The sequence below is a fragment of the Halichoerus grypus genome, chromosome 1, assembly GCF_964656455.1.
Source record: "Halichoerus grypus chromosome 1, mHalGry1.hap1.1, whole genome shotgun sequence".
NCBI lineage: Eukaryota > Metazoa > Chordata > Mammalia > Carnivora > Phocidae > Halichoerus > Halichoerus grypus.
Genome location: NC_135712.1, coordinates 65,809,542 through 65,837,233, shown reverse-complemented (window position 1 = coordinate 65,837,233; position 27,692 = coordinate 65,809,542). Strand labels below are relative to the sequence as shown.

General features: G+C 40.8%; 1 protein-coding gene across 3 annotated transcripts; it reads left to right on the top strand.

Moving 5' to 3' along the window:
• The first annotated feature begins 65 nt into the window (after nt 1-65).
• HCLS1 (hematopoietic cell-specific Lyn substrate 1) lies at nt 66-27,374 on the top strand. 3 transcript variants are annotated; one of them, XM_036093710.2, is made up of 14 exons: nt 66-215; nt 2,908-2,991; nt 3,608-3,681; nt 14,788-14,917; nt 16,753-16,863; nt 18,593-18,647; nt 22,818-22,928; nt 23,765-23,820; nt 24,401-24,470; nt 25,121-25,332; nt 25,730-25,834; nt 26,353-26,563; nt 26,702-26,770; nt 26,970-27,374. In XM_036093710.2, the coding sequence occupies exons 2-14, from the start codon at nt 2,908-2,910 to the stop codon at nt 27,104-27,106; spliced, it is 1,425 nt and encodes a 474-aa protein (XP_035949603.2). In that variant the 5' UTR covers nt 66-215; the 3' UTR covers nt 27,107-27,374. The 3 variants fall into 3 exon arrangements, with proteins under 3 accessions (XP_035949603.2, XP_035949602.2, XP_035949604.2); XM_036093709.2 differs by lacking the exon at nt 66-215 and adding an exon at nt 222-356; XM_036093711.2 differs by lacking the exons at nt 66-215; nt 22,818-22,928 and adding an exon at nt 222-356.
• Nucleotides 27,375-27,692: the final 318 nt, after the last annotated feature.

The window sequence follows — 27,692 nt, the reverse complement described above, 5'->3', positions numbered from 1 at the left end:
AATCCTTTTTTTTTTTTTTAAGTGCCTAAGCAGAAGGAACTGACTCAAACTTCAGGAAGTAGCTGTGAGGACAGGGTATCAGGAAATGACAGAAAACCTGAATACGGAACTGAAGCAGCAGCTCAGAGTCTCGCTCTGAAGTGGCAGCACAGAGCAGGAGCCCAGTGACGACGTGAAAAGCTGGGAGCTTAGAGCAGACACTCGCACTACCGGAGGTGGGTACTCTGCGCAGTGGGAACGTCGGGGAGCACAGGGCAAGAGCTGAATTAAGAGGAACCTACCTGGCTCTTAGTCCTCCGTGAGAGATGAAGTCCTTGCTAATAGGCTCTTAAGCTTTTATGGCCAGAGGCCTGGCGGTGAGTGGTTGTGGGTAATGAGCATCTGGGGATGGAAATGGAAATGAGGGTCTGGAGCCCAGGGCACAGGATTCAGCAGCCATCCAGGACCCCTAGTTTCTGCTGACAATCTACAACCCCCTCCTAAAGCCTGTTGCTCCTAGGCACTGAGATGGGAGGAGGACCACAGGAGATGAAGACAGAGTCTCTGTCCTTGGAGAGCACAGGGTCTAGCAGAGAGACAAAACTCACTAGGAGACATTGTGTCAGAGCAGGAAGTAGTTGCTTCTGTGCACCAGTGCTGAGCACCAGGGCAGATGGAGGCCCAGTGAAGGCATGACGGTTGGATGAGGGCTAGCTTCTGTGATTGTAGGATCACATAATCCCAGAATGTCAGAAATGAAGGGGACTGGATGGATTAGCTAGGTTAACCTCTTCATTTATTTTCCACTGGGGAAAACTGAGCATCAAAGATGTTCAATGATTTACCAAATTAGCATTTTAAATTGCCTTCCCTGGTACCTGACAAGTAAGTACATACCTTATGTTGATTCCCTTACCCCTGTTACCACAGGGGCTTAGTAACAGAGCTGTGGTGACCTTCTGACTCAAGGTCCATGTACTTTACTGACGCTATAGGGCAGCCTTGTGATGAGGCCCTTGATTGTGCCTGCAGTCCTGGGCGCCGTTGCTCACCAACTTACTCCCCAGTCCCCTACTGCTAATAGCGCCTCTCGCTTTCCTATTTCTGGCCAGTAGCTCAAGGACACCAAATAGTCTCTGTATCAGAAACTTCCCTTTGTTTCAAAAATACATGAGGATGGGAGGTTTTTTTGGGTGAGTTAGGCTGAGGCCTCAGAGGATCAGCAGGAAAGAGGAGAAGACCATCAGTCCTAGTTGCTTCCTTTTTGATCATGAATATTTCAGAAACTTCTCCTTTCCAGTTTTCTGTGTGAAGTCATTTTGTCAAAAAGCAGCCCAGAAGCCAGGACCATAGGCCTTCTCTACCTGCTCTCCCATCCATAATTGTTGCCCCACAGGGGAAGGCAGAGCTGTTTTGGGCAGGGACTCATCCCACAGTGTAGCTGATTCACTGTCCTCTTTGCATCTTTCTAATCAACCTTCCCCCTAATTGCCCTGGGCTAGTTTCCAAGGGGATTCTCTTTCTTTTTTTAAAAAAAGATTTTACTTATTTATTTGAGAGAGAAAGAGAGGGAGAGCACAAGCAGGGGGAGAGGCAGAGGGAGGAGAAGCAACTCCCCATTGAGCAGGGAGCCCGATGTGAGACTTGATCCCAGGGCCATGGGATCATGACCTGAGCCGAAGGCAGACGTTTAACCGACTGAGCCACCCAGGCACCCCTCCAAGGGGATTTTCAAAGAGTGTGGAAAAAGATGGAGTTTTCATGTAGAAAGGAAAATTGGAGACTCTGAGGGCCTGTATGGAGACACTATGGAGTCCTAGGAGCAGTTAAGAGGAACTCATTTAGAAGACAGTAAAAGAGCATAGGAAAAGACACCAGTGGAATGAGGAGTCCAGGGAAGGATCAGTAGGGGAGTTGCCAGCTAGCAAGTGGTATCAGGGTCAAGAAGTCTCAGTGTCCCCCAAGCAGATAAGCATTATCCATTGTTTCCTCTTCACGCGGAGATCCAGGATCCCACAGATGCAGAGCAACTTGCTGCTCCTCATGCATAATTGGCAGGGCCAATGGAAACACTGGGGAAGCCACCGTAGAATAACAATTTGGCTCCCCTTCGTACTAGTGTTCTCTAAATATTTCTTTATTGTTTACTTAGTTAATAAAAATCTAATAACTCCTAATGTTCAAAATAAGGGATTCATTACATGTTATCTTTTGAACCAGCTATCTTCCTTAGAAATATAATTGAACTGTTTTTAAAAATTAAAGAATAGGTGATTCATTCCCAGCAAATAATGCTTCCCTATGTGTTATTCAGGATAGGAGTCTCAGCTGACTGCCCTACTGACCTCATGCACCTGTTCAGTAGCTGCTCTTAGAGTGGAGATGGGACAGCAACTTGCACTGGAGTTGGGATTTTCTTGGTAGAATTATGCAGGTTGTAGAGAGGAGTGTAGGTTTTCACTTTTTTCAGAGCTGGACCGATACACATTTCAACAGCTATAACAGGAGTCATGAACAGAAACCTGAGTGGGATGGTGCTATAATTCTAGGGATGCCCTAGTACCCGTCATTGATTGCCACTTCAAGCCACTGCCCAGCTAGCCTTGGGACACAAATGAATGATCCCAGCACTTTATTTAACATTAAAGGTTATTTAACATTACCTACATTACCAACATTTAACATTACCTATACACAGACTCAGTAGGCTTAGGCCATGTTAGTTTAGCTTGAATAAATCCTCCTCCCCACTCCTGTAACTGAGCAAAAGTATTTTCCTAAAACTTACATCTGCTTTGCCTCAGCTTCTATTTTATTCTAAGAAAAAATAGCAAAACCACTGGACTGCTCTATCATTGACTTCAGCATTCTTGTTTTCCCTCTTCTTGATTTTCTCCTCCTAATTATTCCCATCTCTGTCACCCTCAGATGTGGAAGTCTGTAGTAGGGCATGATGTATCTGTTTCTGTGGAGACCCAGGGTGATGACTGGGACACAGACCCTGACTTTGTGGTGAGTTTGGGAATAGCTTTGCTTGGAAAATCAATAAAAGGTGGAAGTGGGGGGATGAGGGAAGGGCATCTGGGCCACTCTGTCATCTTTGAGGGGGTTTAGAAAGGACAATCTGGGACTGAAATAGCCCTAATGGTAGAACTGACTGGTAGGACAGTTGGCTGTTATGAGTGGGGCATGCATGATAGTTGATGTTGAGGATGGAAGGGGACAGGGGCAGAGGTGTTTGACATTGTGACTGAGGGTGAAGCTATGGTGAAGGTGAGGTTATAAACAGGCAGGTTAACCTGGGTGTCCTTTGGCCTGTGAGCCAGGATATGAGCTAGACCCGCGTAATTTGTGGGGATTCAGTAGTTGTAGAAGACCTGAAGGGAGCAGAAAGGGAGGTTTCAGAGCCCACCAGTTTAATGTTAACATTGTGGGGGGCAGGGTCGGGTAAATAGAAGGAGGAGTCTGAGTAAAGATCCTGAGTAAAGACCCTAACTTTACTTTTACAAAAAGTAAAAAGGAGGCAGGAGATGCAGGAGACCTGGAGGGCATGTGCGCCAGCTGCATGGCCTCTCTCCATGTGGCACATCTCTTGCCATCACTTATTGCTCAATGTTGTCTTTTGCAGAATGACATCTCTGAGAAGGAGCAACGGTGGGGAGCCAAGACCATTGAGGGCTCTGGACGCACAGAGCATATCAAGTAGGTGCCAAAAAGACTGGGGAATGGGAAAAGGGTGTGGGAGGAGCCTGAGGAAAACTTGGAAACTCAGTGGAAGGTGAGGGAAGAAGGAGGAGAGGAGGGAGTTAATGTCTATGCATCTTTGTGTTTGTTGTTTCTCAAATCTGTCCCTGTGTGTCTCTATGTGTATCATTGTATATTTCTGTTTCATGTCTCTCCTCTTATCCCCTCAACCTTATTCTCTCTCTTATTTCTGACAACTATGCTATTTTCCCCAGTGGGTCTATTATAAGAGATTCCGAGAGGAAGTGGCTCATATACTGAGGTTGTGTCACTTTATATCCACATAAATATGTGTCTAGAATGTCGGTGACTTCAGATGGGACAAGAAGGATTCAGTAAAACATCAAGGTAAATAACTCAGAATAAATATTGTAAGAAGAGGACAATATTAGGTCCCATACCTGGCCTGGATGATTTTTAAAATAAAAATTTGTATTTGGCTACTTGACAGAAGCTGGAAACCATGAATGGTAATATGAAGAAATGTCACACTTGGAAAACCTGTTGATTAAAACTATTTTAGTAATGGTGTTTAGGGGTCTTAAAAGTCATAACCTAGTATTTTATCAGAAATAAAAGCAAACCATGGGGTGCCTGGGTGGCTCAGTCATTAAGCATCTGCCTTTGGCTCAGGTCATGATCCCAGGGTCCTGGGATCGAGCCCCGCGTCAGGCTCCCTGCTCAGCGGGAAGCCTGCTTCTCCCTCTCCCACTCCCCCTGCTTGTGTTCCCTCTCTCGCTATGTCTCTCTCTGTCAAATAAATAAATAAAATTAAAAAAAAAAAGAAATAAAAGCAAACCAACAAAACACTCATACTGTAAGAGAGAAGGAACTTTAGACATATCCAAGGGTTTCTGTGGTATATATTGTATATTCACATCGAAAGATTCCCTCTTTTCCTCCATGGATTGTTCAGGATCATCTAACCAGGGCTGTCTGCTTTGGATTGTATCAGAATGTCAAAGGCAGACACAATCAACAGCATAACAAGAGCAAAAATAAAAAAGCAAAATTAACAATTACACACAAATTGACAAAATTAATATAGCTTAAAACTCCATTTTAACTACCCACACACACTCTAACAGTGTTTTTACCTCTTTTCCCCCTAGATTTTAAAGTGTCAGTGGATGATCACATTGCACAAACAATGCACTATGAAAACTTGGCATATGTTTATATAATTTGATAATATTCAATACTATGCATTGTTGTTTGATCAGACATAATGACTTATCTTATGTAAATGTAATGAATATTGTTCTTAAACAAACCAGGCAATTCTGGAAGCAGTTGGAAAGATGAAAAAAATGGAACAGGGACATGGAGGAAGTTTCTTGATGTTCTTTTGCAGGCTCATAGATTAAAAAGAAAAAAAAGATCCTTTCCTGAGTAAAGGCTACTCAGCCCTAACATCCTGAGACCTGTTAAGAGGAGGATACAAATCCTCCTTGTGCCTTTCCCCAACCAGTGCCTGTCTCATGCATAGTAGGAGCAGAACATTTTAAGGAAGACTCCTAAATCTTTGCCATGATCTTATAGAAAGACTTGAGTTTGGGTATCAGATAGATTTAGGTTCAGTGGACAGCCCAGCAGCTACAAGTGATGTGAATTTAGACATATAATGTCTCCAAATCTCAGTTTATTTATTTATCAAACGGGGATAATAATGGCTACCCTGCAGAATATGGTTAGAATTCAATGGGCTAACATGTATCAACTTTCTAGTGCAGTATTTAGCACCTCTTAAGCAGCTCAATAATATGTCTCTTTCTTGTTACCATAGGTTAGTTTAAATCAGATTTTATTCCTAAAAACCTAGCATAAACTTGTAAAAAAATGACAGTCTTTCGTCTTCCTAAGTGGTGTTTACTTGGACTGTGGTGTTACACAATTCAGTATATCCATTACCCTGACTCCTGACTCTTGGAATTGTAAAATGTAGTGACTTTGGATGTTACCTTATTAGCCTAACTGGATCTCTATATGATAACATAAATGGTGGAGACATTTACACAAAAACCCACTCCCCTCCCATTTACCCACCCTACCAAGGTGTAAAAGCCCTATCTCTGCTAGTAACTAGCCAGGTAATAGTGGACAGGTCCCTTTTTCTCTCTGATTCTCCGTTTTCCCACTGGGATCAAAAAGACCTCTAGAGGACCTTCCATTAGTAAGTCTCTAATATTCTGGGACTCTCTCTGGCTAGTGTGGGCTAAGCCAATTTTTAAGGTCAAATGGGAATCACTAAGGGCTTTGGAAAGGAGGGGGAAGTTGGAGAGGAGAACAGTAGCTGCAGAGCTGAGATCACTCAAAACAGGAAAAGGAAGTGATTGTGGTTCTCACTAATCTCACTACCTTCCCCCACATCATAATCTTTCTTTTTAAAGTCTGCCTAAAGTATATTTAGTTTGGGGAGTGGCTTGGTAATTCAGTGAATAGCTCAAATGGTAGTTTCCATCCCTCATCTTTTGTATAGAGAAGTCCTAGGCCAGGCAGCTCCAAGCAACCTAGTGTTTGAAGGTCTCTGGCCCTTTCGTCCAGCTTCTTTCTGCCAGTCTTGCTCTCTCTTGCTCATGTGCCTCTTTACAGCCAGTATATCCCATGTCCATCCCTGGCTGGATGTAAACACTGAGCTGCTTCTTGTCACTATACATTAGTCTTGCCTGTTCCAGAATTTTATGTAAATGCAATAATACAGAATGTATTCTTTTGTGTCTGTCTTCTTTCACTCAGCATAATTTTTTGAGATCTATCCGTGGTCTTTGCGTATCAGTCTTTTTTTTTTTAAGATTTTATTTAAATTCACTTTAGTTAACATATAGTATATTATTAGTTTCAGGGGTAGAATTTAGTGATTCATCAGTTGCATACAACACCCAGTGCTCATTACATCAAGTGTGCTCCTTAAAGCCCATCGACCAATTACCGCATCCTCCCACCCACCTCCCTCCAACAACCCTCAGTTTGTTCCCTAGAGTTAATAGTCTCTTAGAGTTTGCCTCCCTCTCTGTGTATAAATAGTCTTTTTGTTCCTTTTTACTGTCAAATAGTTTTCCATTGTATGGATATACCATAGTTTGGTTTATCCGTTACCCTTCTAATGGACATCTGGGTTGTTGACAATTTGGGACTATTACAAATAAAGCTGTCGTGAACATTTGTGTCCAGAGCTTTTTGTTGACATATATTTTTATCTCTCTTGGAAAATAACTTGGAGTAGAGTTGCTGAGTTACATAATAAGTGTATTTATTTTTTTAAGAAATTTCCAAACTGTTTTCTGAAAGGAATTTACCATTTTTTTATTCCTACCAATAAAGTATGGATTTCAATTGCTCTGCATCCTTGTCTATACTTGGTATTGTTAGTATTTTTAATTTTTACCACTCTTGTGGGTATGTGGTGATTTTAATTTTTTTTTCTGATGCCTAATTTTATTGAGCATCTTGCTATATGTCGTTCATGTATCTTCATATATCTTCATTTGAAGTGTCTGTTCAAATCTTTTCCTCACTTTTAAAGTAGATCATTTGTATTGTTATTGAGTTTTAAGGGTTCTTTATATATTCTGGATATGTCTTTTGTGAGATATGTGTTTTACAAATATTTTCTTCCAGCTTATAACTCGCCTTTTCATTTTATTAATGGCATCTTTTGAAGATCAGAAGATATTAATTCTAATAAAGTCTAATTTTTCAAAAACGTATTTTGACTAGCACTTTATGTATCTGAGAAACTTTTGCCTACTCCTTCAAATTGTGAAGATTTTCTCTTATATTTTGTTCTAAAAGATTTATAGGTTTAGCTTTTGCATTTAAATCTATGGTCTCTTTCAAATTAGCTTTTGGGTACAGTGTGAGGCAAAGATTGAGGTTCTTTTTTTTTGCATGGATATTTTATTATTCCAACATCATTAAAAGACTGTTCTTTTGGGGCACATGGGTGGCTCAGTTGGTTAAGCATCTGATTCTTGATTTCAGCGCAGGTCATGATCTAAGGGTCATGAGACAGAGCCCCATATTGGGCTCTTCCTGAGCATGGAGCCTGCTTAAGATTCTCTCTCTCCCTCTCCCTCTGCCTCTCACCACCCCCCCAAAAAAGACTGTTCTTTCTCTGTTCACTTACCTAGCATCTTTGACCATATATATACAGGTCTATTTCCAGACTGTTTTTTTATCTATATGTCAACCTTGAGCCATACCATATGGCAGTGATTATTGTAGCTTTATGATATGTTATAAAGTCACACCATCCTCTAAATTTGTCTCCTTAAAAAAAAAACAAAACCTTTTCACTATACCAGGACTTTAATTTACATTTCTACATATATTTTAGAATAAACTGGTCAATTACTACAAAAATACCTGTTCATATTTTCGTTGAAATTGCATTGAATCTGTAGATCATTTTATTTTTTAATTTTATTTTTTTAATTTTATTTTATTATGTTATATTAGTCACCATACAGTACATCATTAGTTTTTGATGTAGTGATCCATGATTCATTGTTTTCGTATAACACCCAGTGCTCCATGCAGTACGTGCCTGCCTTAATTTATGGACTCTGAGAAACAAACTGAGGATTTTAGAGGGGGGTGGGGGGATGGGTTAGCCTGGTGATGGGTATTATGTAGATCATTTTAGAAAAATTGTTAGTTTAATGGTCTTGAATTTTCCTGTCCATGAACATTTATTTAGATCTTCTTTAATTTTTTCAGAAATATTTTTCAATGTTCAGGTCTTGGACATATTTTGTTAAATTGATGCTAAAATATTTCATGTGATTTCATGTGATAAGTGGTACTTATTTTTAACTTTTAATTATTTCCAAATGTCCATGGCTAATATAGTCATACCTCAGTGATATTGCAGGTTTGGTTCCAGATCCTCACAATAAAGTAAATATCATAATAAAGCAAGTCAAATGAACTTTTTTTATTTTTCAGTGCATATAAAAGTTATGTTTACATCATATTGTAGTCTACTAAATGTGCAGTAGCTTTATGTCTAAAGAAAATATGTACATACCTTAATTTAAAAACACTTTATTGCTAAAAAGTGCTAACCATCATCTGAACATTCTGTGAGTCATAATCTTTTTGCTGGTGGAGGGTCTTGCCTCAATGTTGATGGTTTCTGACTGATCAAGGAGGTGGTTGCTAAAGTTGGGGTGACTGTGGCAATTTCTTTTTTTTTTAATCTTTTTTTTTTAAGATTTATTTATTTATTTGAGAGAGAGACAGATAATGACAGAGACAGCGAGAGACAGCACAAGTGGGGAGGAGAGGGAGAAGCAGGCTCCCTGCTCAGCTCGATCCTGGGATCATGACCTGAGCTGAAGGCAGATGTTTAACTGACTGAGCCACCCAAGCATCTCGACTGTGGCAATTTCTATGGCAAAATTTTCTGTGCCAAAATTGGAAGTTTGCTACATTGATTGACTCTTCTTTTTATCAATGTAGCATGTAACACTGATAGCATTTTCCCAGTAGAGCTTCTTTCAAAATTGGAGTCAATCCTCTCAAAACTTGCCACTGCTTTATCATGTAAGTTTATGTAATATTCTAAATCCTTTATTGTCATTTCAACAGTCTTCATAGCATCTTTACTGGGAGTACATTCCATCTCAAGAAACCACTTTCTTTGCTCGTCCCTAAGAAACAACTCTTCATCCATTAAAATTGTATCATAAGATTGCAGCAGTTCAGTCCCATCTTCAGGCTCCACTTCTAGTTCTCTTGCTATTTCCCCCACATTTGCAGTTACTTCCCCCACTGAAGTTTTGAACTCCTCAAAGTCATCCATGAGGGCTGGATGCAACTTCCTCTAAACTCCTGTTAATGTTGATATTTTGATCTCTCCTGTGAATTATGAAAGTTCTTAATGGCACCTAGAATGGTGAATCCTGTCCAGAAGGTTTTCAGGGTACTTTGCCCGGATCCATCAGAAGAAACACTATCTATGGCAGCTATAGCCTCACGAGATGTATTTCTTAAATAATAAGACTTGAAACAAGAAATTACTCCTTGATCCATGGGCAGCAGAATGGATGTTTTGTCAGCAGGCATGAAAATGACATTAATTATGTAATCTCCATCAGAACTCTTGGATGACCAGGTGCATTGTCAATGAGCAGTGATATTTTGAAAAGAATCTTTCTTTCTGAACAGTAGGTCTCAACAGTGGACTTAAAATATTCAGTAAACCATGTTGTAAACAGACATGCTATTATCCAGGCTTTGTTGTTCCATTTATAGAGCACAACAAAGTAGATTTAGCATAATTCTTAAGGGCCCTGGGATTTTCGGAATGGTAAATGAGCACTGGCTTCAGCTTAAAATCATCAGTTGCCTTAGCCCCTAACAAGAAAGTCAACCTGTCCTTTGAAGCTTTGAAGCCAAGCATTGACTTCTTCTCTCTAGCTATGAAACTCCTAGATGCCATCTTCTTCCAATAGAAGGCTGTATTGTCCACGCTGAAAATCTGTTGTTTAGTGTAGCCACCGTCATGAATTATCTGAGCTAGACCTTCTGGAGGACTTGCTGCAGCTTCTCCATCAGCACCTGCTGCTTCCCCTTACACTTTCATGTTACAGAGAAGGCTTCTTTCCTTAAACCTCATGAACCCACCTCTGCTAACTTCCAACTCTTTTTCTGCAGCTTCCTCACCTCTCTCAGCCTTCGTAGAATTGAAGAGAGTTAGGGTCCTTCTCTGGATTAGGCTTTGGCTCAAGGGAATGTTGTGGTTGGTTTGATCTTCTATCCAGACCACTCAGACTTTCTCCAAGTCAACAATAAGGCTGTTTCACTATCTTATCATTCATGTGTTCACTGGGGTAGACTTAATTTCCTTTACAAACTTTTCCTTTGTATTCACAACTTGGCTGTTTGGTATAAGACGCCTAGCTTTGGGCCTGTCTTGGCTTTTGACATACCTTCCTCATGATGCTTAATCATTTCTAGCTTTTGATTTAAAGGGAGAGATGTGATTCTTTCTTTCAGTTGAACACTTAGAGGCCATTGTAAGGTTATTAATTGGCCTGATTTCAATACTGTTGTGTCTCAGTGAATAGGGAGAACCAGAAGAGGGAGCGAGATAGGGAAATGGCTGGTTGGTGGAGCAACCAACATTTATGAATTAAGTTTACCATTTTATATGGGTGCAGCCCATGCTGCCGCAAAGCAATTACAATAGTAACATCAGAGATCACTGATCACAGATCACCATAACAAGTATAATAATAATGAAAAACTCTGAAATACTATGCAAATTATCAAAATGTGGCACAGAGGGCGCCTGGGTGGCTCAGTTGGTCAAGCAACTGCCTTCGGCTCAGGTCATGATCCCGGAGTCCTGGGATTGAGTCCCACATCGGGCTCCCGGCTCAGCGGGGAGCCTGCTTCTCCCTCTGACCCTCTCCCCTCTCATGCTGTTTCTCTGTCTCTCTCTCTTTCTCTCAAATAAATAAATAAATAAAATCTTAAAAAAAAATGTGGCACAGAGACATGAAGTGAGCAAATGGTGTTGGGAAATGGTACCAGGGGACTTGCTTAATGTAGTGTTGCCACAAATCTTCAATTTGTTAAAAACACAATATCTGCGAAGTGCAATAAAGTGAAGTGCTCCTAAAATGAGTTATGCCTGTATGTAGAAGTGAAATTGATTTTGATCGTGACCTTGTATCCTGTGAACTTGCCAAATGTACTTAATAGTTCTCGTAGCACATTTGGTAGATTCTTTAGGATTTTATAAATCTATGAACATAGCATCTGTGGATAAAATCTTAGTCTGTGTGACTCACCTTTTTGCTTTTACTTTTGTAACAAAACCAAAAAGATCTGTTCCTTCTCTTAGTTCATCTTTAAGGTCCTGGATTTCACTTGGCCATGAACTGCATTGCTTTATCAATTCCAAGTTATTTTAAAATTTAAAATAGGCATCTGAGAGTTAATGTGGCATTCTTATGTATGCCACTTAGCACATTGGATTGTAACTTTTTGCATCTCTTCCACCTGACCATTATCTCCATAGTGGAGTGCCTTACACTCAAAGGTTTAATTAACATTTAATATTTATTGAGTGAAGGAGTAATATAATTAAGACCTATTTAGAGTGGCTTCAGCTATATTCTACAGAATTTGATAAGAAGTTGGTCTTCTTTGGCCCCAATATTTTTATTTAAATTGTATTATCTATTGGCATGATCCTCTGATTAGCCTTGCTGTCATCCATGAGGTGGAAATTCCTGAATCTCACTTTTTCCCTTTCAAAAACTTGTTTTAACTATGATATAGTTATGACCTATGTGGCAATCATTGGACTCATTAAAACTTTGCACATTTTCCTCATTTGAAAGTAATGCTTAGCCCCATTTTCTTCATTCTTCATCTGAATATTTTGGTTGGGAAATAACAGCTATTTACATGTTCTTGGAACCAGTCGCTTTTTTGACACAGACATTTCTAAAGTGTCAAGAGTTGTTGAACTAGCAACACAGGATCTGTGCCTCCACTGCTGCCAGACTGTTTAAAGCAGACATGGGAACAGATGGTTCTTCCAGCACTTGGCTTATTGCATTTGGTTCAAAGCCAGCTTTCTAAAATTAACTGTGACTAAAGCTGAGAAGGCTTTTAAAAAAGACTTTTGGTGGGCTTATCCTCCAAGGCCACCAGATGGATCTATTCTCCCATGAAAGAGGAGAATTTCTGCTGTGGGGTGGCCATTCTACCTGTAACCAATGTATCTGGTTTTCCGGAGCTAGTGAAGCCCCAGTAACATCACTGTCTCAAATGTCTAAACCTCTCTTCCTTGCTGCAGGAAGTCAAATTTTTTTATTAAGGGTTCTCTTGCCCAAATGTTTCTAAGAATCCCCAGAGGTGCTTATAGGTGTCCAGGTATCAGTCCTGATTGTCACTCACTGATGCTGGTGCTAGCGCTGAGCTATCACTTCATACCCTCAGGGCAAACAGATATTCAGAGAGGCTCTCTACCCTCATGGTGTAGATGGAAGTGAAGTAAGAAGGAGAATGCCTCCTTTGGGTGTTACATTCTCTTAGGGATAGAGGTGTCCCAAATCAAGGTTATTTGGGCCTTAAAGTGTAACAACATTTAGTGATAAGAGTGAATTTTATTAGTTTTTTTTAAGTCCCTGATAATGGCTTTATATTTTACTTATTCCTGGTGCAGTTACTTTTTTTAATTTTAATTTTTTATTTAAATTCCATTTAGTTAACATATAGTATGTTATTAGTTTCAGGGGTAGAATGTAGTGATTCATTAGCTGCATGTAACACCCAGTGCTCAGTACATCAAGTGCCCTCCTTAATGCCCATCACCCATTTAGCCCATCCCCCACCCCCTTCCCCTCCAGCAACCCTAAGTTTGTTTCCTAGAGTTAAGAGTCTCTTATGGTTTGCCTCCCACTCTGTTTTTATCTTATTTTATTTTTCCTTCCCTTCCCCTATGTTCATCTGCTTTGTTTCTTAAATTCCGCATATGAGTGAAATCATATATTTGTCTTTCTCTGACTTATTTCACTTAGCATAATACCCTCCAGTTCCATTCATGTTGTTGCAAATGGCAAGATTTCATTCTTTTTAATGGCTGAGTAATATTCCAGTGTGTGTGTGTGTGTGTGTGTGTGTGTGTGTGTGTGTGTGTATACATCTTCTTTATCCAATTACACTGTTGGTGGGAATGTAAACTGGTGCAGCCACTTAGGAAAACAGTGTGGACGTTCCTCAAAAAGTTAAAAATAGAACTACCCTACGCCCCAGCAATTGCACTACTATGTATTTATCTAAAGGATACAAACATAGTGATTTGAAGGGGCACATGCACCCCAATGTTTATAGCAGCAACGTCCACAATACCCAAAATATGGAAAGAGCCCAAATGTCCATTGAAAGATGAATGGATTAGTTTTTATTAGCTTTTTTTTTTCATTTCCGTATAGCTGATATATAATGTTACATTAGTTTCAGGTGTACAACTTAGTGATTTGACAAGTTTATACATTATGCTATATTCACCACAAGTGTAGCTACCATCTGTCCTGTTACATCACTATTATAATATCATTGACTATATTCCTTATGCTGTGACTATTATTCTTTTTTATTATTATTATGTTCAGTTAGGCAACATATAGTACATCATTAGTTTTTGATGTAGTGTTCAGTGATTCATTAGTTGTGTATAACACCCAGTGACTATTATTCTTGTGATGTATTTATTCCATAACTGGAAGCCTGCACCTCCCCTTCATCCATTTTGCCTAATCCCCATCCCCTCTGACAAACAACAGTTTCTTCTCTGTATTTATAGATCTGATTCTGCTTTTTATTTGTTTTATTAGATTTTACCTTTAGGAATTATCAGATTTGGGGACAGAGGTGAAGGGCATTCATTTTTGACAAGAATATACACAAAATATTTAATGTATAGATAAATCTCCCAAGGGTACATTTTTCCTAACCATCATTGTTAATGACTTCCTAGTATGCCATTGAGACGTAATATTGCAATTTACTTAATTATTCTCCGAGTATTGGCCATATAAATTATTTCTTAATTTTGCTATTATATACAGTGTTTCAGTGCATAGTATTAGACATTAAAGCTTGCCATGTTTAAAATTATTTCTTTGGGGTAAACTCTCAGGACTAGAATGTGTGGGTAAAAGGGTATATAAATATTCCTGTGCTTCGAGAGAGAGAGAGAATATCTAATGCCAGAAGGAAAATAACTTCCCAGTTACTAGAATATAATTGGTGTCACTCTCCTCTAATATTCAAGAGCATGAAAAATGAGGCAAATATCAGAAGGTTATTTAGTGGAATAACTGACTAGAGGAAATATTATTGGCTTATGGAGAGTTTAAATCAGACTATGGTCTGAAGGCCACACTAATCTCTTACTCTCAGACCCAGTATTGATATACTTTGGGGGCTCAGATTATTGCTAAAAATAAACAACACACCTCAAGATTTCTATTTTTCTGGGAAGGAGAATTCATTGGCTTCCCTGTGCTAGATGAGTCTCTGTCATGTGGTTACTTCCAGCATCCACCAGCTGAGGAACAAAGTGTCAGAGGAGCATGATCGTCTCAAGAAGAAGGAGATGGAAGCAGGGCCCAAAGCATCCCATGGGTACGGAGGTCGGTTTGGGGTGGAAAGAGACCGAATGGACAAGGTAAGTTGAAAGGAAGATATTTGCTTAAAGACAAAAGATAGATTCGTTTATTGGTATTATGGTCTAAAACTTGTTCAAAAGTACAGCATTCGTTTGGGCTTTAAAATAGAATGTCCACATATTATTTGTATCATTTTTTTTTCCTGATTTCAACACATAAAATACAGATGGTGGAAAACAGGTTTCAAAAATTTGAAAGGGGTGGCCCACAGTAGACCCAGCCATACGGTAACTCCTAGACTGAGGAGACGGGGTCACAATTAGAGAAGGAAAAAATATGTTTTAAAATCATTTACTGCTTTTGAATGTTTGTATATTATGTCGATGTTGCAACTTCTCTTATTATTTTCTTTACTGTGTACTTAGTGTTCTTTTTGTATATATATTATATCTAATATGTGCACATGTGAAAAATATTGATGTGAATTTATTTATTAGATGCCTTCAAATATGAATATTGTTTTCCTTTATCCATTAGCTACTATAAAAGTATATAATAAAAAATGCTTGTATTATAAATCATAGTTTCCACTGATTTTCCTAACCTCAAAGATAGTGATATATGCCTATAACAAAAAACATTTTATCTCCAAGGAGAAAAAAATATATTCAGTAAAAGCCATAGTTCACCCTCAAGAAGTGTTTTGTTTTGTCATTGTGTTAAGTGCAACATAGGCTTATATTCTCCACAAAATTCCTAGGAAAAAACTAAAATAGATAAACATTCATTCATTCTTAAATTCACAAGCAAATTTGACCTACACAGACCTAAAAATACTGCAAAATGAGTTCCCGGGAGCTCATACAGGGCAGTGTTCACATCAGTCTCTGTATTGATAATGTTTGTCCCAGCATGAGCTTGGAAATACAGGAGGAAGGAGAAGCTTTTTAATTTCTTCTTAGTTGAGACTCTGTAAGGTATCATTATTTGGTTTGAAATATTACTCAAGTCCCAGATTATTTAAGTATCCATATCTAAATATTGGAAGAGAGATAGTTTTCAAAACCGAATAGAAAGTAAAACAATACATGGAGTAAAAAGTGGAGGGGGATAGGAAAGTTATATGCCCTCTTGGGCTACTTGCAGTATTATCTGCCAACGCCCTTTGGTGTAGACTCAGTCACTGTTAAATATCAGGGCTCGGTTGGCTCTTCTGAAATTTGATGGACACCCAGGCACAAAGATCCAGAACAAAGCATCTGGCTGTTTTCGTGAAATATGCTATCTCAGCTGCAGCATTAAGTCAGTTCCCTTTGATCGCTCTTCAGTAACTACCTCATTCTATTTTGACCCATAAATCCCTTATTTTTAGCTTTCTTTTTGTTTCTACATCTCTATTCTTGGGGTTCCCAGTCCATCCTATAGGAGTTCCCTGAATGATGGGTTCCTAATGGTATTAAAGAAGACTTGGGATGTGCAAGCCTCCAGAAAAAGTAACCTTGCTCTCCCTGTATCACATATTGCTTATGTGATATACTGGTGGAGGCTGTGAGACTGACCCAGAATGGAATTTCTGGTATTCTTACATCCCAACCCATGTCTGCATCATTTCTTTTCTTTTTTTTCCCCAAAACTTTATTTAAATTGAAGTTAGATCACATATAGTGTAGTATTAGTTTCAGGGGTAATGTAGTGATTCATCAGTTACATGTAACACCCAGTGCTCATCACATCACGTGCCCTCCTTAATGCCCATCACCCAGTTACCCCATCCCCCACCCCGTCCCCTCCAGCAACCCTCAGTTTTTTCCCTATAGTTAAGAGTCTCTTATGGTATCATTTCATTTTTTATGGTCATTTTTGTCTTTCACTCACTCCATCTGATTTTTCTTAGAGTGCCGTGGGCCATGAGTATGTTGCTGAGGTGGAGAAGCACTCTTCTCAGACTGATGCTGCCAAAGGCTTTGGGGGCAAATATGGAGTTGAGAAGGACAGGGCAGACAAGGTAAGTCTCTCCCTGTGCTACCCAGCTCAAATCATGTGGGATTTACCAACACTCACCATTGAATGTGGGTCTACACTTCTCCTATGGAAAGACAGGGTAGTGGACTCAGGAGAGTCCATCATGAGGATAGCCCCCATAAACTTCCTTAGAAGTTCTTTGGTTCCACTTTGGGAGACCACGTGCTGAGCTGAATAGTGTTAATTTAAATGAGACAAAGATTCTCAAACTCTGTTTAGATAAGGAATCCGTCAAACCATTGGTTTTTATTATATCTGTACGCATGAAGAAAGAAGAGGGAAATTTCAAAGCTCCTCTTTTGGTCAAATATCAAAATGTTGTAATTATTTATGCCTTTCAGGAGAACACAGATGTTGGCTTAAGTATTATTACCACAGCAGCAAACAATCAAGTATAATGTTTTTAGAAGGTAAAGGTTACATTTCACAGGATTTAGCACCAAATCTCTGAAGTCCAGAGGTTTTAAAGACTCCTTTTTACAAAAAAAAGTAGTTTTAAAGAGAGGAGAATGCCCAACCAACAGCACCACCCAGGCGCCCCAGATTAGACTCTTTGATCTTGTTTTTTATGGTGCAGAATAGTGTCTCTTCCCTTGCAGCTGCATACAGACAGGACATTTCCTTCACAGCTAGCTGAGATTTTCTTTTTACCTGCAGTTGTTAATTAGGTGGGTCTGAATCCTTAAAGCTAATTGTCAAAATGTTATTTGCATTTTAGGGGGGTGGGCATAAAAGTTTCAAAATTACTGTAAAGAAAAGGAAAAACATAGCAGGTAATTTTTTAAGGCAGTAATGGAGTATGGAGCATGGAATGTTCTCTAACCTTCCATCTTGCCTTTGCCTGATTTCTCATCGTTCTTTCTTTCATCTGCCTCAGAAGCCAGAAACTGATTCACCTAAACAATCAGTGTGTCATGTAAATTAAGAAACAATACAAACGAATAGCTCTTGAGTTGCAAAATCTAGTCTTGCTTAGAGACCAATAGGTACTGAGCTAGATGGGGATGCTGCTGTGTGGTGATGTTAGGTATTAGCCAGCGTGTCCAGCCCTGGAGCGGTTAGGATCTCCCAGTTGCCTCTCCTCCCATCAAAACACATCTCTGGATTTCTGCTGCCACTTAAGGAAAGAGAAGAGGCATAGTATAATCAGTTAGGAATGGGATAATATTTCTTAGATGTGCATAGTGCTTTATAGTTTACAAGGCACTTTTCTAGCTATTATCTCATTTTAGTTTCAAGAGAGTTTGGAAGAAAAGCACTAATTTCCTGAGTGACACAATGCAAACCCTTTATACACCTTGCCCCATTTAGTACTCACAATATACCAAATAAAGAAGGATCATTTCTCCCACTTTATAGTTGAGGTTAACAAGGCAGGTTTACCTATTTTCATTTCATATTTGAGGAGACTGAGGTTCAGTAACGTAAAGGACATGCCTAAAGTTAAACAACTATAAATAGGGAAGGTTGGGGTTGGGGTTTGCATCTGGAGCTGATGAACATACAGAGCCCATGTTCACTGCACTGTAGCACACTGCTGCTACACCAGCCTGTTAGGTCAGGGTGCTCATCTGTTTCTAGGGTAAATTCCCACTCTCAGCCCTGAGCTCTTGTAAACTAGCTTCTGGCCTGAGCTAGGGGTAAAGGTGTGTGAGGGAGGGGAAAAGTTGTCAGCTCCAATTCTAACCAATGCACTCTCCTTTTCTCTGTAGTCAGCAGTTGGCTTTGATTACAAAGGAGAAGTGGAGAAGCACGCATCTCAGAAAGGCAAGGACCCTGCGCTTCAGCCTTAGCAACCTGATTGACCTGTTCTGCTCAGACTTCACCTCGCAATAGCTGTCATCAACTCCCTCTAGTTCCATAGTTGTTTCCCCACTATTTTATTTATTTTTAAATCCAAGCATGTACTTGCTTCTTTCTTCTTTATCTCTTTCTAGGAGATTGGTCAAGTTTTCTTTAGTTCCCCCTTTCCCTCTAGTGGATTGAAAATAAGGTATTTTACTCGTTTATTTTAGGAAGCAATCCCTGTGTTAACATTCATCTTTGACTTAAGTTTAAAATTAATCACTGTCTCTTCCTAGTAATAAAGGAAATGTAGAATAAGTTAATTATGTTCCTTCTACATCCTACATTCTTTGTGCCAACTGGCCAAATGTTGTTGCTCAGGATAAGGATTCCATGTGTTTTTAAACTCCACAAAAATGAATCATTATTATTATGTAGTGATACTTTTTTAAATTGACCAACGTATTTACCAAGTTCCTGGTGCATCACTGTTTATTGTATCTCACTGTTTCCTCCTTTCTTCTATTTCCTTCTTACTAGAGTATATCCTTTGATAATTCTTTCCATGAAAGCCTATGAAAGAACTTCCAGGCTTTGTCTAAAAAATACATTTTGTTCCATTCTTCATTGTTATTTTCCCTTCACCTCTTTGAAGGTATTATTTCAGCCCTTTGACATCTCTCTTGTGTAGTCTAATGATCATTCCTTTGTAGGTAACATGTCTTGTCTCTCTGGTTTTTTTTTTTTTTTTAAAGGTTTTCTTTTTGTCTCTGATATTCTCAAATATCATCAGGATATATCCAGGTGTTGGATCTATTTCTCTTATCCTACATGAGACTTATCGATCCTCTTCAACCTGAGAAATAACTTCCATTATGGAAAGTTCAAAGGCATGTTTTCTTTGGATAGTGCCTCTCCTCTTCTCTCTTTTATTCCTTCTTCAGGAACTCATATCAATGCATATTGAGAATTCTCATTCTCATTTGGATGTCTCTCTCTTTTTAATTTTAATTATTATTATTATTTTTTAAATTTTATTATGTTATGTTAGTCACCATACAATACATCATTAGTTTTTGATGTGGTGATCCACGATCCATTGTTTTCATATAACACCCAGTGCTCCATGCAGTACGTGCCCTCCTTAATACCCATCACCGGGCTAACCAATCCCCCCTCCCCCCTCCCCTCTAAGACCCTGTTTGTTTCTCAGAGTCCATAGTCTCTCATGGTTCATCTCTCCCTCTGATTCCCCCCCCCTTCATTTTTCCCTTCCTTCTCCTAATGTCCTCCATGCTATTCCTTATGTTCCACAAATATTCCATGCTCATGGATCAGAAGAATAAGCATTGTTAAAATGTCTATGCTACCTAGAGCAATCTATACCTTCAATGCCATCCCGATCAAAATTCCAATGACATTTTTCAACGTGCTGGAACAAACAATCCTAAAATTTATATGGAATCAGAAAAGACCCTGAATTGCCAAAGAAATGTTGAAAAAGAAAAACAAAGCTGGGGGCATCACGTTGCCCAATTTCAAGCTATATTACAAAGCAGTGATCACCAAGACAGCATGGTACTGGCACAAAAACAGACATATAGACCAATGGAACAAAATAAAGAGCCCAGATATAAACCCTCAACTCTATGGTCAAATAATCTTTGACAAAGCAGGAAAAAACATGCAATGGAAAAAAGACAGTCTCTTCAATAAATGGTGCTGGGAAAATTGGACAGCCACATGCAGAAGAATGAAACTCGACCATTCTCTAACACCATACCCAAAGATAAACTCAAAATGGATGAAAGACCTCAATGTGAGACAGGAATCCATCAAAATCCTAGAGGAGAACATAGGCAGTAACCTCTTTGACATCGCCCACAGCAACTTCTTTCAAGATACATCTCCAAAAGCTAGTGAAACAAAAGCAAAAATGAACTTTTGGGACTTCATCAAGATAAAAAGCTTCTGCACAGCAAAGGAAACAGTCAACAAAACAAAGAGGCAACCCACAGAATGGGAGAAGATATTTGCAAATGACACTACAGATAAAGGGCTGGTATCCAAGATCTATAAAGAACTTCTCAAACTCAACACCCAAAAAACAAATAATCAAGTCAAAAGATCGGCAGAAGATATGAAAAGACACTTCTCTAAAGAAGACATACAAATGGCTAACAGACACATGAAAAAATGTTCATCATCATTAGCCATCAGGGTAATTCAAATCAAAACCACATTGAGATACCACCTTACACCAGTTAGAATGGCAAAAATGGACAGGGAAAGAAACAACAAATGTTGGAGAGGTTGTGGAGAAGGGGGAACCCTCTTACACTGTTGGTTGGAATGCAAGTTGGTATAGCCACTTTGGAAAACAGTGTGGAGGTTCCTCAAAAAATTAAAAATAGAGCTACCCTATGACCAAGCAATTGCACTACTGGGTATTTACCCCAAAGACACAGATGCAGTGAAAAGAAGGGCCATATGCACCCCAATGTTCATAGCAGCAATGTCCACAGTAGCCAAATGGTGGAAAGAGCTGAGATGCCCTTCAACAGACGAATGGATAAAGAAGATGTGGTCCATATATACAATGGAATATTACTCAGCCATCAGAAAGGATGAATACCATGAATCAACATGGATGGGACTGGAGGAGATTATGCTAAGTGAAATAAGTCAAGCAGAGAAAGCCAATTATTTTTATTTTTTAAAGATTTATTTATTTATTTTAGAGAGTGCAGGGGTAAAGGGCACAGGGAGAGGGAGAGAGAGTCTTAAGCAGGCTCTATGCCCAGTGCAGAGCCCAGTGCAGGGCTCGATCTCACGACACTGAGATCGTGACCTGAGCCGAAATCAAGAGTCAGATGTTTAACCAGCTGAGACATCCAGGTACCCCAACCATATGGTCTATCTTGGTGAATGTTCTATGTGCATGAAAAAAGTGTATTCTGCAGTTTTGGGATATAATATTCTGTAAATGTCAATTAGGTTTTGTTAGTTGATAATGTTGTTTGGACCTTCTATAATTTTAGATTCTTTTTGTCTAAGCATTCTATCAATTAATGTAAGAGGAGGGTTAAAATTTTCATCTAGGATCACAGGATTTTCTATTTCTCTTCCTGTTTATGTCAGTTTTTGCTTCATGAATTTCGATTCTGTTAATAGATTATACCGGCATAGGTATTCCTCATTAATGATGATTTGTTTTCTTATTATTGTGTTATATCTCTTTCATCTCTTATAATGCATTTTGTATTGATGTCTACTGTTTCTCATATTCCTGCCATCTTTCTGATGCTTATTCTTTCTGTGGTATATATTTTTCTATATCAGCATTAATTTCTCAGCTTAGAATTCCTGTGTAATATAAGTGGTATAAAACTGGATATTTGCATTCTATATACTCAGGGTAGGCCTGGAGTTTCCAAGTCCCATAGGTAAAACTTCCCCCTATTAAATGCTGAACAAACTACAACCCCCCTCACCATTTCCCTACATAAAGGAGTAGAATTTTTCTAGAACTCTTTTATAGGAGTGAGCAGACTGCCATTTCTTGTTCCCCAGTCCCCTGTTCTTGTATAAGAACACCTGACCCTAGATCCTAATCCCTAGGTACTAAATTTGGGACTTAAAACACCCTTGGGTTTTCTGAGTCAGCTCATAATTACCCTCGTCTGTACTGCTTTGATTTATCTATGGTTTCTGGAGCCAGGATTTTTTTTCTTTTTTCTTGAGCTTTACTATTAAAAAAAAAAAAAAAGATCGTTATATTGTAGCAGACATTTCTAAGTGTTTATATGGGAGTAGGAACAGGCATAAATTTCATATGTACCTGCCTTCCCCCCCTAAAAGTCTCTCCTTACATTCTCTATACTTTCCCCTTCCTTGAAGAAGGGAAAAAAATGAAATGATCTTCTCATCTTGGGATAGAAGTAAAGGAGGAGAGGAAAGGAGTGAACAATGTTGAATTAAAGCTTACACAAGATGGCTTAGGACACTGTTTCTCTTTAATCCACCTCGATTCTAGCCTTGCTGCCTTCCCAGGTCCCTACCCCTCTGCACCCACTCCTCCTGACTTCTCTCTTCCACAGCACCTTCCTGTGGGCTGAGAGTGGGCTCTCATGACTACTCCTTCCACCATAGATTACTCTCATGGCTTTGGAGGCCGCTATGGGATAGAGAAGGATAAACGGGATAAGGCAGCTCTGGGATATGACTACAAAGGAGAAACAGAGAAACACGAGTCCCAGAGAGGTGAGTTGGAGTTGGAGAGGAGGGAGGTCACACAGTAGCAGAGAGCCCTCCTTCCTTCCTTTCTGGAAGCTGACACAGAGAACCTAGAATACAGAGGTGCAGATGTACAGTGGAGGTGGTGGTATAAAGGGTAAGTGTCTGTATGTGTGTGTGTCGGGGGGAGAAACCAGGAGGGTAGAGAGGAATACAGCAAGATTAGGAGCAGGACAGAGGAGGCCAAAGAGAAGGGGTCACTGAGAAAAAGGTAAAGACAGGCTGGGTGATGACACGTGGGTGATTTGGCTATGAGCCTCACAAGGACAGAGAGGTCTCTCTCTGCCCTGGGACACATAGGGGATGGCTGGAGGGCTCTCCTTATTTTTTCCAATTTCTTCCTTTATATTCCTTCCTTTTCTGTCACTTCTCTCTTTTTATATTTCCCTCTTCACATCTCTCTCCCATCCATTCTCTCTCAATCCTTTTCTGCCTCTTCCCATCCATGCTTCTCTCTATCCTCTGATTCTCATTCTTCCTCATCCATCTCTGTTTTTCATGTTCCTGTCTTCTGGTCTTTCTTCCCGTGATTCCTCTACCTACACATTCCTAGCATATACTCTTCTTATGACTCTCAAAACTTTTTTTTTAAGATTTATTTATTTATTTATTTGACAGACAGAGAGACAGCAAGAGAGGGAACACAAGCAGGGGGAGTGTGAGAGGGAGAAGCAAGCTTCCCTCTGAGCAGGGAGCCCGATGCGGGGCTTGATCCCAGGACCCTGGCATCATGACCTGAGCCGAAGGCAGAGGCCTAATGACTGAGCCACTCAGGCACCCTCTCAAAACTTTTTGTCCTGCAGATTATGCCAAGGGCTTTGGTGGTCAGTATGGAATCCAGAAGGACCGAGTGGATAAGGTAAAGCACCAGCACACCAATGTCTTGAGAAGAGGTCCCTAAACTGCACCTGAAGTACATTGAGATAGGAAAAGCGAAGTGTCCTGAGGCGTCTTCCTATGCTCCCCATTGACTGCCTTCGGTATCTAATGGGCAAGTCTTCTGCAGCCTAAGCTTTAACTAAGAAGAGTGGAGGGAGTCAGAGAGACAAAAACACATAAACTTCCGGGAAAGGTGATGTTTGAAATTTCATTGATTCCTAGGTGTTGCTTAATTCAATCTATAATCTCCTCCCACTCCATTCACATTAGTTCTTCTTCATGCATTGGCTGGGGCCCTGCTGCATTCTAGGCAACTGCACTTAGAGATGTGAGATTCTAGGCACACTGAGCTTTCAAAAAGGGGATCTGAGCCCACCAGTTTAGAACTTCTTTACTGCTCTCTCTGCCACAAAATAACAATATTGGAATATCCTGTTTAACTATTGAGCGTCAGATGGTCAGGGATACCTCTTAGAAGGCTCCAAACCCCAATACTGACTTTGGGTCATTACCGTTCCCTTCTCCTCCCCACACTGCGCATACTCTTCTCCTCCCTGCAGAGTGCTGTTGGCTTCAATGAAATGGAGGCCCCAACCACAGCTTATAAAAAGACGACACCCATAGAAGCTGGTAAGTCTTAACAATTCCTTTTCTCTATGTTCCTCAACCACCTCCCCCTTCTTGTTCTTTCTTATGCCTAGACTACCTCCTCCATGCCTTTAACTACCTAGACTAGCTGAGATAGACTTGATCCTGCCCAGGTATTTCTAGATTCATTCTCCTAAAAAACTAGGTTAAGTGGATAGAGAGATAGAGTGACATTGGGAAGGAACTGTAAGGAGAGAACACAGGGAGGGAGGGATAGGGCGTCATCTGGGAAGAATACAGAAAGATAAGAGCTTGGGATGGGGGAGAGAGGGTAGGTGGTGGTTAGAGGGCATACAGATTTAAGGAATGTGGAGAGGAAAGGATGCTAGTTAGGGGAACAAGGCTTATAACTTAGAAAGGACAAGAGTCTGAGACTGCATGGCCTGGCTATACGGAAATCTGGGCTTTATGTCTACATCCTCCTCCTATAATCCCCTTGTTCCTCCATTAGTACCTCTTTTCCTTTCCTCCCATGAGTTCCTCTCCATCTGCTCTCTGCCTGGATATTTAACCAATTCCTTTTCTTCCTTTGGTGGTCAGTATGGAATCCAGAAGGACCGAGTGGATAAGGTAAAGCACCACCCCGACCCCTGACTCAAGACAATCCTAATTCTTCTTGCCTGTGTCTGCAGCTTCTAGTGGTGCCCGTGGGTTGAAGGCAAAATTTGAGTCTATGGCTGAGGAAAAGAGGAAGCGGGAGGAAGAAGAAAAGGCACAGCAGATAGCCAGGCAGCAACAGGAGAGAAAGGCCCTGATAAAGATGAGCCAGGAGGCTCAGCAGCCAGTGGACACTGTGGGAGAACCGGAGGTGCCAGCCCCATTGCCCAAGAAAATCTCTTCAGAGGTGAGTGCTTGGCCTTTTGGGGTTCACATCCAGGATCCCTTGCCCAGATAGGAGACTAAGGAGTCCAAATCATTGATAGAAAATAAGGCACAGGCCTCCCTGGTGTAAGGCAAAGTCTAAAACTACTATCTCTGTCTTCAGGAAGATTTCAGTCTGAGTGATTGGGCCTCATATATACCAAAATATTGGGGGGGGGTGGGAATCCCAGATTTACATAAACCAAATTTGCATGTTTTGCTGTGTAGCCAGTAATTGCTGCAGGAACTAGAGGAAGGAGCTATCACTTCAGGTTGGAGCCCATCTTGAGGGGTGGTTGATTTGGATTGGGTGGGTATTCCAGACAGTAGAGAAGAGGGAGGTTTGCATACTTACAAGAGAGATGCTTTATTCTCCCCAGGCCTGGCCTCCAGCAGGGAGCTGTCCATCATCAGAGCCTGAGCCTGTGAGAACCAGTAAGGAACAGCCAGTGCCTGCCCTGCCCTTGAGGCAGAATCCCCCAGAGGTAAGTAGAGCCCCAAAGATTCTCTGCCTCTTTCCCATCTCCTCATGTCCTAGGAAGGTGGGCCATATGAAGTGACCAACCGTCCTGGTTTGTCTGGTACTGTCCTGGTCTTAGCACTGAAAGTCTTGCATTCTGGGGACCACCTAGTCCTGGGCAGACCAGGACAGTTGGTCATCCTGCCTGTGGTATTCCCAACAATGTGTTTTTGCTTCAGTGTTTTCCCGGTCATTCAAGGAATCAGACTTGCTTTCCATTTCCCTCTCCTCACACCCTTTACATTTCCCTCCTATCATCTCTTGATAGGTGTTTTGAGTAGGTGGGTATGTGAGGAGCTCGAGGAATAAAGATGGATAAAAGACTGGGTTCCCTAGGGAAGGCTATTAGATGGAGGCAAAGATAGAGGGTAGAAGTGGTAGGATGGTGATGGGGGGCGGTCTTAGTAGTCCTCCACTGGGAGGTTGTAGAGAGGTAGCTCCTGGTGGGTAAAAATCACTCTGATCCACACCGTCTCTTCACAGGACGAGGAGCCCCCAGCTTTGCCTCCCAGGACTCCGGAAGGCCTGCAGCTGGAGGAAGAGCCAATATATGAAGCAGAGCCTGAGCCTGAGCCTGAGAATGACTATGAGGATGTTGAAGACATGGACAGACATGAGCAGGATGGTGAACCAGATGGGGACTATGAAGATGTGCTTAAAACTGAGAATCCTTCTTGTCCCTCCACTCTGGCCGGTGAGTGGTGGGGGAGAAACAGCTCCTGAATAGGTCTAGTCCAGGGGAGGGCAAGAGGAAGAATTGTCCCATTCCCTAGAAGGACCTGTTTTCCTTCTCCATGTTGGTGAGACCATGTTTATATCTCTCATTATGCAGAATCATCTGGCTACCCAGCTGGGACTGGAGCAGGGATCTCAGCTATAGCCCTGTATGATTACCAAGGAGGTAGGTTTGGAGTGGCCTGAGGGGTCTGGTGCCTGGAGGCCCTTACTAGGAGAGAGGGAGATGGATTCTGGGGGTCAGGGAAGGACCAGCCTTGGCATCAAGAAGAACAGCCCCTTTCCCTCCCTGAGGTTTACAGTGGGCACAGGAATGGAAGGATTACTGTTTGACCATCCTAATATTCCATCAATTGCCTCCCCAGAGGGAAGCGATGAGATTTCCTTCGATCCTGATGACATCATCACTGACATTGAGATGGTGGACGAGGGCTGGTGGCGGGGACGTTGTCACGGCCACTTTGGACTCTTTCCTGCAAATTATGTCAAGCTCCTCCAGTAAATGGCCCTCCCTGTCTTCTGCACTGTGACTTCCCATGTCCAAAGTTGTTCTGCCTCCACCCATGCCCCATTCCTGCTGCAAGTGTCATGAGTTGCCTGATATTCTAGACAGACTTTCTTCTCCCTCTCCACTAGGGGTTGGGGCAGAGACAACATGAAGAAGGGGTCTCCTTCCACTCAGTGTCCTCTCTAACCTAGATGAGCTTATGCACGTTCTTCTCTTCTGTTCAGTTAAATCAGAAATAAAGTGGGACTATGATTCATGTCTATGCTGAGGTAAATAGTACTTTTTATGCAGCCCTTAATGGCCCTTCTCTCACGGCTCCAATTCTCCTTCCGTCTTTCAGGCATATCTAGAAGACTCCCTCCTACCACTGCCCATTGCCCTGCACCCTGGATATCAAGGGTTGGGCCTTTTCCTTAGACTGTACCTAAACCCAATCCAAAACACATTGACCTGGAAAATGGCAGTAAGGTGGGGGGCCAGGGGACCAGGAAGTTCAACTTTTTTGGCTTCAGCAGTTGTGAGAGGCCAGCCACCTTCTTTCTGGGAATAATGAGTACATTCTTTTAAGACATGATTCTTG

What these genes read in the sequence shown, in the direction of transcription:
- HCLS1 (XM_036093709.2), top strand. An exon ending in AGAAGGACAGGGCAGACAAG is followed by an intron (nt 16,864 to 18,592) that starts GTAAGTCTCTCC and finishes TTTTCTCTGTAG; the next exon opens with TCAGCAGTTGGCTTTGATTA. An exon ending in GAAGCACGCATCTCAGAAAG is followed by an intron (nt 18,648 to 22,817) that starts GCAAGGACCCTG and finishes CTTCCACCATAG; the next exon opens with ATTACTCTCATGGCTTTGGA.